This window comes from Beta vulgaris, chromosome 4, assembly GCF_026745355.1.
Source record: "Beta vulgaris subsp. vulgaris cultivar EL10 chromosome 4, EL10.2, whole genome shotgun sequence".
NCBI lineage: Eukaryota > Viridiplantae > Streptophyta > Magnoliopsida > Caryophyllales > Amaranthaceae > Beta > Beta vulgaris.
Genome location: NC_079205.1, coordinates 23,334,251 through 23,342,649, shown reverse-complemented (window position 1 = coordinate 23,342,649; position 8,399 = coordinate 23,334,251). Strand labels below are relative to the sequence as shown.

The 8,399-nt window shown below is 34.3% G+C and overlaps 1 protein-coding gene and 1 pseudogene across 1 annotated transcript; both read left to right on the top strand.

The window, feature by feature from the left end:
• The first annotated feature begins 1,421 nt into the window (after nt 1-1,421).
• LOC104907589 (CASP-like protein 2A1) lies at nt 1,422-6,067 on the top strand. Its single transcript, XM_010696541.3, has 3 exons — nt 1,422-1,782; nt 5,069-5,186; nt 5,512-6,067. The coding sequence occupies exons 1-3, from the start codon at nt 1,571-1,573 to the stop codon at nt 5,785-5,787; spliced, it is 606 nt and encodes a 201-aa protein (XP_010694843.1). The 5' UTR covers nt 1,422-1,570; the 3' UTR covers nt 5,788-6,067.
• A 1,100-nt stretch (nt 6,068-7,167) lies between these two features.
• LOC130591090 (uncharacterized) lies at nt 7,168-8,134 on the top strand (annotated as a pseudogene).
• Nucleotides 8,135-8,399: the final 265 nt, after the last annotated feature.

Below are 8,399 nucleotides of genomic sequence, written 5' to 3'. Positions count from 1 at the left end.
CCACCTTGGTAATCATTGTCCCTTTCTCTCTGTTTTTCTATTTCCTTTTAGCTACCTCTTGATAAGTGAAAGAAAATATACGAATTTTCCCATCAAAAATGCACTGCCCCTCTAGGTGTATCTTGTTCTTCCAACAACAGTAGTGAACATTACATACTATTCCTATGAACTTGCTTGAACTTGTTGCTCTGTACTTCCCCTTTTCTTTTTTTGCTAAAAAAAACTTTTTGAGAATTGTTTGTGAGGTAAAACGACTTTTCATCCACGTGTACAAAGTCATAAATTGGATAGTAGCTTGTCTTTGTTTTGTGATGCATCTCCGATGAGAAAATTCAATATCCATTCCAAACTGGTCAATTTATTTGGCTCCTACAAACCAAGGTGAAGTGGACTGGTATGAGGCCTTATTAAGCTCCTTTTAATCATGCTATGTATTGTGCTCTTAGAGCCATACAACATAGATGATAAGTCCCTAATACAAGATCTATGTCCCATGCTCAATTGCATTATATCATTGTTTGCTACCTGAATTCCTTTCCTTCCACGAAAGTGGAGTTTTGTTGAACGAACTTCATTTTGAGGACCGCCTTTAACAAAATCCCCTTCTATATTGTGATGGTACTAATCAATGACACTAAGCTCATGATCTTCAGGATACCAAGCATCATTTAAATTGAAGTCTAAAGCCATTGAAAGTCCAAGCTATTATGTAGTAGCAATTGAGGAGGAGTTTTTGGTGTTTTTTTTTCTATGTTTGTGTTTAAGCTGAGTAATTTGTGTAATTAGTCCCCTATTATCCTCCCCTATTTACACAAAAACAGTGAGGGAACCAACAATCTTTTTAGAAAAAATTGGGTGGAGATTTCGTTTTCCTCCCAGAAGGTAAGTTATAGGAGTAATCTGTGTGCCATTGTTTCCTTTTATCCTATTGGTTGTAAAAATGATTATAAGGACTCTCATTGGACAGTTAAGTTATCTAAGAATTCATGTTTAATCCTGTAATTTGATTGGATGTAATCATCATTAAAACTATCAAATCAGTTTCAAGAGAGAAAACTATTGAGCTCCCTTACTCCTTTATCAGTGTAAATGGGATTAATAATTCTAGCTTTTTTAAAAAATCCAAATAACTATCAAATTACTTGACTTCCAAAGCATCAACAAGGAGAATCATGAACTATATTGTGAGACGGATGGAGTATTAGCCGGTTATCATTATAATATTTCTAACAACTACCCCTAAAGCACGTACTCGATCTTTCGGGTACACGTACGCAATAATAAACACCCCATTGTTGCAATTGCAACCACTCAATACAAAGACATGGACATCAATAAATTCACCCAAGCATTTCGAAAAGCGTGGTATCACCTTTAATGGCAATTCATTGCACCTCATCCACCTAACTTAGCTTTAAATACATCAACTACTACAACCTTAGCTAGCTACTAGTACTACTACAGGTCTACAACCACCTTTCATTTACGTTATCATCACTCACACCAATTGAGAAAGACTTACATTGACTGAAGTATTAGTGAAGAAGAATCAACGTACGAGTGAGATAAGATGGCAGAGAAGATGGAAAAAGGCGGAGCTATGGTGGTGGAAAATGAACATGATGATCAGAGTGGTAAAATTAGCAGCATGCGTACGGCTGAGACACTCTTACGCTTGCTACCAATGGGTCTGTGTGTAGCTGCTCTTACTGTCATGCTCAAGAACTCTCAGACTAATAACGACTTTGGCTCAATTTCGTATTCCAATCTTGGAGCTTTCAAGTAAACTGCTTTATCTACTTTTTTTTTGTGTGTTTTTACATGTTTTTTTTATTTATCTATTTTTGTTTTTCAAGTAGATAAATACTCGTTATAAACCACTACATTGATTATCCAACCTTTTCTTTACGTTCACGCAAAATACATTGATTATGGTTTGGGTTGTAATTAGTCATGATTTTTTGCAGGTTAATAGTTCTGATTTTGGGGTTAACAGTCATAATCGGTTAATAGTTATGATATTTATCTTAACTAAAATGTCTAGTTGGATGGAAAACATCTTCGATAGAAGATATATAGTCTTCTAGGAAAACCATTTTCCAGAAAGCTGAGTTCTAGATTGAACTTTTTTTTTGGTTACAAGGAAAGTATGGAAAATGAATGATAACAGAGAGAAGATCAAGCAAACCAAATCAATGTAATAATGGAGAATGAGTGAGTACTCATGCCATGGTTGAAGAGAGAGATTAAATATTAGTGAGATAGATAGGACCTTTCAAAGTTTAGCCCATATTTTCCCTCTAAATCTCACTCAAACCAAACAAAGCAAAGTATATATGGAAAATTGTTTTCCTGGAAAACACTTTTCTCATAATCGAACACATCCTAATTAGTTGTAGCAGTTGAGTAATAGATGAAGAGTGAATTTTTGCATGATGTTGCAGATGCTTAACTAATTGGTCTGACGTTAATCCTTAGTGTCATACCGTTTTAATAGAGACTAGCTTATCTTTAGATTGACCCAATGTGTCTAATTTATTATTATTTTTTTTGGTACTAAAAGGAAACAAAAAATGGCTAATTTAATCATTTAACATATGTGGTTAACGTGAATAATCAAACTAATCGCCTAATCAAGTCGGCTATTCGTCTCTGGAAAAAGTTTGGATAACCTAAATGGCTGACAATTCTCATGAAAGAGATAAGAGAAATATAAGTTCAATATATAGAGACCAAAAAAATATTATGAGCATTATAGCCTTTTGTATGCTTTCTCTCTATGATTTCATGAGAGTTGCCATTTTTTATGATTACGCAATCGCCAACAATATATACTTCTTAATAGTGTATTAGAGTTGGATAATCAAACAATCGGTAGGGATGTTCATTACGAATATCCGATTCGAAATTTCGGATCGGGAAAAGTTGATCTGATCGGATATCCAAAAACAAAAAAAAAAATGAATTTTTTTTTTAAAAGAAAAGTTCATTAAATATGTTTTGGATCGGATCAAGATTATGGGATATTTCGGATATCTGGCCTTTTAAACATATATTTTCGGATATTGCGAATTGGATATCCGAAAAACTCCCATGTTTTGGATATGCGAAAATGAAAATTGTAAGATCTATATCCTATCTGAAACATCCGAAAAAAATAAAATTGTATAGGATATCCAAAAATCGGATTGGATCGACCGGATCATGAATCAGATCGATCAGATCGGATATTTTTGAACACCCCTACCAATGGGTAATATAGCTATTTCGAGAATGCAATATACACATTTGTTTTTATTTTGTTGTTTTGTGGTGTATATGTTTATTCTCTTAGAATTACTTTTTTCATCACAACAACTACTTATATGAGAAATCTATATATATATCTAAAACCCAAGACAAATAATTGTCATGCTGACACATGAACTCTTTCCTCCCTCCACACAATTAAATGAGACATTAAACAATAAAAATGTGTGTTTCAAGACTTAAATTCCTTGACCTCTCATTTGATATGCTAATGCAGTAACCAACTACACTAGAATGCTCATATTGGTTTTTGTGGAGGAAACAATCATTTATAGACAAATATTTGTGTTTTTGAAGACTTCAACTGCAAATCAGTAAATAATCCGGAGCGTATGGCCCGGGATAAGAGCCAATTACTCTTTATAACCCACCATCTATCCTTTGTGACTCCCTAAAAGTAAGCGAGAAGAGCAAAAAAGACAAAGATAGAACAGATTTTCATTGAATATGATAAAAATCCATAAAGATAAAAAAATAGGGGTCATATTTAAAGCCAATACACTTAAAAAGAATTTAAATGCCAATCTATCAAGTCACAACTTAATCTCTCCTGATCGTAGTTTCATAGGCGATAAACAAATAAACTATTATAATGGCAATAAGTTGGATATAAGTTTGTACCAAAAGTCTTGTGCCAATTCAAAAGTATACAAGTATACAACTCAATCCTCTTTGTATATTTTCATTATCATTTATTACAATATTTGAGGTATTATTCAACTGTCACGGAAAATCATGAAGAAAATACATGATAAATTCCTGGATAATTTGCCAAAAGGGACCTTAGAATTTTTTGTTTTTGCGAGAAGGGACCTTTAAAAAAAAATTGGCATTTAAAGGCCAAACAGCAAAAAATATTGTGACAAAGGACCTTACCACCGGTTTCCGACGTTGACCAATCTTTTCAGGCATTGACTTGCCTCAATGCTAAATGACACTCACCTAACTTTATAACTGCACTCCATCTAAATACCAAAAACAGACCCAACTCCCTGTCACTTGAACTCCTTTATTTCTCCCTCTCTATTTCTCTCTCCAAAATTTGAAAACCACCATTAATGATGGTGTGCTGCTGAATATTGAAAGACATCCAACTGATTAATTGCAAAAAGGTAAATTCACTGTACTATCCTTTATTAAAGTTTTCATCTTTAATCTCTTCATTGCACTAACACAAAACTTTTCTAAAATGGGGAGAAGCAGAGCAAAGCAGCGTAGGAGAGCAAGAAGGAGGATTCCCAACTACAAAATAATCCAAAAATGAAAAGGGTTTGAACAAAAGCTTGCAAAATCCTAATTAACCTTTGATTGAAAGAGCCAAAATTGAGATAAGAAATGGGAGATGAGGCAGAAAATGGTATTTGGGGTACAAAGAAGCAAATATAAGTAAGGGAAATTAGGAGGAAAAATTTGTCAAAGTAGGGCAAAAAAAGAGGGAAAAATTAGAATAAGAGTGCCATTTAGAAATTGAGGCAAGTCAATGTCTGAAAAGATTGGTCAACGTCGGAAACCGGTGGTAAGGTCCTTCGTCACAATATTTTTTGTTGTTTGGCCTTTAAATGCCAACTTTTTTTTTTAAAGGTCCCTTCTCGCAAAAACAAAAAATTCTAAGGTCCCTTTTGGCAAATTATCCTAAATTCCTTACATACACTATAAACGTGCTGGTTGCTAAACTATATCAAATCGCTAATATACTAGTAAGCATTTATCTGTCTCCAATTCTTACACAAACATCACGTAAGAAATTGATGCTCTACAGATACCTTGTTCATGCGAATGGCATATGTGCTGGTTACTCCCTCCTTTCTGCGGTGGTTACAGCCGTTCCTCGTCCTTCCACCATGTCTCGAGCTTGGACCTTCTTCTTTCTTGACCAGGTTAGAGTCAAACTTCTTATTCCATAATGATTATAACGAGGATCAAATAAACTGTGCAATTCATTGTAGCATAGTCTAGGCACTTCTATGCAAAACTAGTATTATTCCACCAAATGATCAGCTTTTTGGACCAAGTATTTTGCAAAGTATCAAATCATAAGCGTTGTTAATGTTAGGTTTTGGGTCATTTGATCCCATTTGAATTTTGATTATCTAAATTTCTTTTATATAAAACGACATAGTATGTATTCTGCTTTGGTAGGCCCCGCCTCAATTCCTCTTGTTTGTTTTTCTGCATTCTAACAACAAAAACTTTTGAGTGCAGCTGTTGACATATGTAATATTAGGGGCTGGAGCAGTATCGACAGAAGTAGTGTACTTAGCATACAAAGGAGACGAGGCCATCACCTGGAGTGCAGCATGTGGCTCCTTTGGAGGATTTTGCCACAAGGCTACAGCATCAGTTTCCATTACTTTTGTTGTGATGTTATGTTATGCTGCACTTTCTCTCATCTCATCTTACAGGTTGTTTAGCCGGTTCGATCCGCCTAGTAGCCACTCCAGCAGCAAAGGCACCGAGATGACCGCCCGCCTTCCATGATCAACAACAGTACCCATTCCAGCAACAAGAAGACTCAGGTGGCATGGCTTTGAAGATATGTATGATATTGAAGTTGACAGACCCGGATATATATATCGTTGTGTATTTGTGTTAACTACTACTCTGTAAAACTCTTAACTGTGTGTACTTGGAATGTAAGTAATGTACTCTCTCAAAATCTCAGATAAAGTTGAGGTTTGCGGAACAAGAATGCTAAAAGTCTAAGAGTATGTACGAGTACAACCAAGCAATGTACTCTCTCATCACTCTCTTTCTTTCATCACATTCTCCACTATAAGATTCTCGAAACTTTTAAGAGCTAGTAGCCTAGTATCATATACTGCTGTCTACTAGGACTGCTACAGCAAGTGTTATTGTAGACAAGTGCGAAGTTGCAGCTGACAAACATTAGGATTTAGTGACTGAAATGATTAACAAAGTTCGCTGTTGTTAGTCACCAAAAGTATTTAGATTATTTGTATAAACAATTTAAGGGTATATAAAACCCTAGCCTCCTCCCTTCTCTCTTTTCTCTTTAAAACCCTAGCCTCTCCTACCCCTTCTTCATCAGTTAAGGGCAGGTACGGTCCTGAAGGGTATTTGGAGGGGCAAAGGACAAAGGCCCAAGGCTAAAAGTGGCCCAATCCTCTAGGTTTTAAAATAGAACTAGGAAAAAAAAACTAAAAACTAATCTCACACGCGTGTTCTTCACTAAACTGAGAAAAAAATTCCTCATCTTCTACTCTTCTTCGGTTCTTCACTCCTCTCTCTCTTTCCAAGATCCATATTGAAATCTTCTTTTAATTTCCAAAATTTTCTCTAACCTCCATCAAACTCGTTGAAAATTTTCATATTGCCCAAAAAATTAGCTGTTAAATTTCCCTTAAATATGACAACAGGAATTTTGCTCTACAATTTATATAGGGAAGAATTGGATTTCTATTATGCAATACTCATAAGATTTAGTCTCAATCAGTGAAATTATTAAGATATTATGAAATTAAGAATATGAATAAGGTTTTTGGGAATTTTTTCGATTCTGATTTGCCTAAGTGACTTTTGAGTTTCGAGTGCTTTGTTGGGGTAACTTAATCGTCGGATTGCTCTACCTCTACTGATGCCTGACGGTCAGAGGGTTGTCGGTGGTTTCCGTCAGCTGGAGCCCATCGCTTGTTGTCCTACTGTCCTACGACTGCTAAGTCATTGTTGCAATTCGCGCTGTCATAGTGCCGCTGCCGGATTATCTTAATAATTCACTTGTTCAAGGTGTTGTTATTCCATTTCTATTTCTGTAATATGATTTGAGTATTTTGTATTTAATTTATTTTATTTGCAAATTACAATGTTGCTTAAAAAACATTATTTATCTAGAAGTGAAAAAAGGAAAAAAAAAAAAGAAAAATTGTTGAAAGAGTTGTTAAATCACAGCAAGGCGCTATTGACATATTTGTTGTTAGAAATGTGGTTCATGAAAATTTAGATCAACCAAATGAAAATTTACATGATGAAGTCAATGACAATAATGAAAATGTTCCAAACGAGCCTATTGATGTTCTAAATGACTCTAATTTTCCAAATGTTGATATTATTGACATTGATGAAGAACTACCAATTCCTACTAATTAATAATGGTATTGATGAAGAACAAGAAATTCTTTTTGTGGATATTTATGATCCTAAGAATTGGACTAACCTTGATGACAAAACAAGACACATTATAGTTGAAAAGGGGCCTATAAGAGAATTAAATCTTGACTTTCCTCTTGATGATTATAATAGGCATTTTTCATACGCTTATTTTTCTAGGAAGTTGAACAATGGTGAGACTAGTGATAGAAAATGGTTGGTTTATTCTGAACATGTTGACAAAGTGTTTTGTTTTTGTTGCAAGTTGTCCAAGTCTGCTATTACTAGCAAAAGTTTGTTAGCAAATGAGGGTTTATGTGATTGGAAGTGTATTAGTGAGAGACTCAAACAACATGAAAATACCGAGCATATGAATAATATGTTACTTGGAATGAAATGAGAGTAAGGCTATATAAGAATGAAACAATTGATAAAAACTTGCAAGAAGTGATTATAAAAGAGAAAGATCGATGGAGGCAAGTTTTAAATACTTAGAATATTTTCGGTTGTGAAATGTCTTGTTACTCATAATTTGGCTTTTAGAGGATCCAATGAAAAACTATATCAAGATAGTACTAATGATTTCTTAGGATTGATTGAAATGATTGGAAAATTAGATGTGATAATGCAAGATCATATTAGACGCATTCAAAATCGTGAAATTCAATTCATTATCATTATCTTGGGCATAAAATTCAAAATGAATTGGTCTCTCTTTTAGCGAATAGTGTGAAGAGTTCTATAATCAAGACTATCAAAGAGGTAAAATATTTTTCCATAATTCTTGATTTTACTCCGGGTATTGCTCATCAAGAACAAATGACTTTGATAATACAATGTGTGAATATGACAACAAAGAAGATAAAAATTGAAGAGTACTTTTTAGAGTTCCAAGAGGTAAATAATACATCGGAATTGGGACTTTTTATTGAATTACAAAATGTTTTAAAGTCTCTTGATGATAATACAAGGGGTTAAGGTTATGA

Bases quoted from the DNA above. Each gene is read 5' to 3' on its own strand.
- LOC104907589 (XM_010696541.3), top strand. From the start codon at position 1,571: ATGGCAGAGAAGATGGAAAAAGGCGGAGCTATGGTGGTGGAAAATGAA. The intron at 1,783-5,068 runs GTAAACTGCTTT...GATGCTCTACAG, and splicing joins TCCAATCTTGGAGCTTTCAA to ATACCTTGTTCATGCGAATG. The intron at 5,187-5,511 runs GTTAGAGTCAAA...TTTTGAGTGCAG, and splicing joins CCTTCTTCTTTCTTGACCAG to CTGTTGACATATGTAATATT.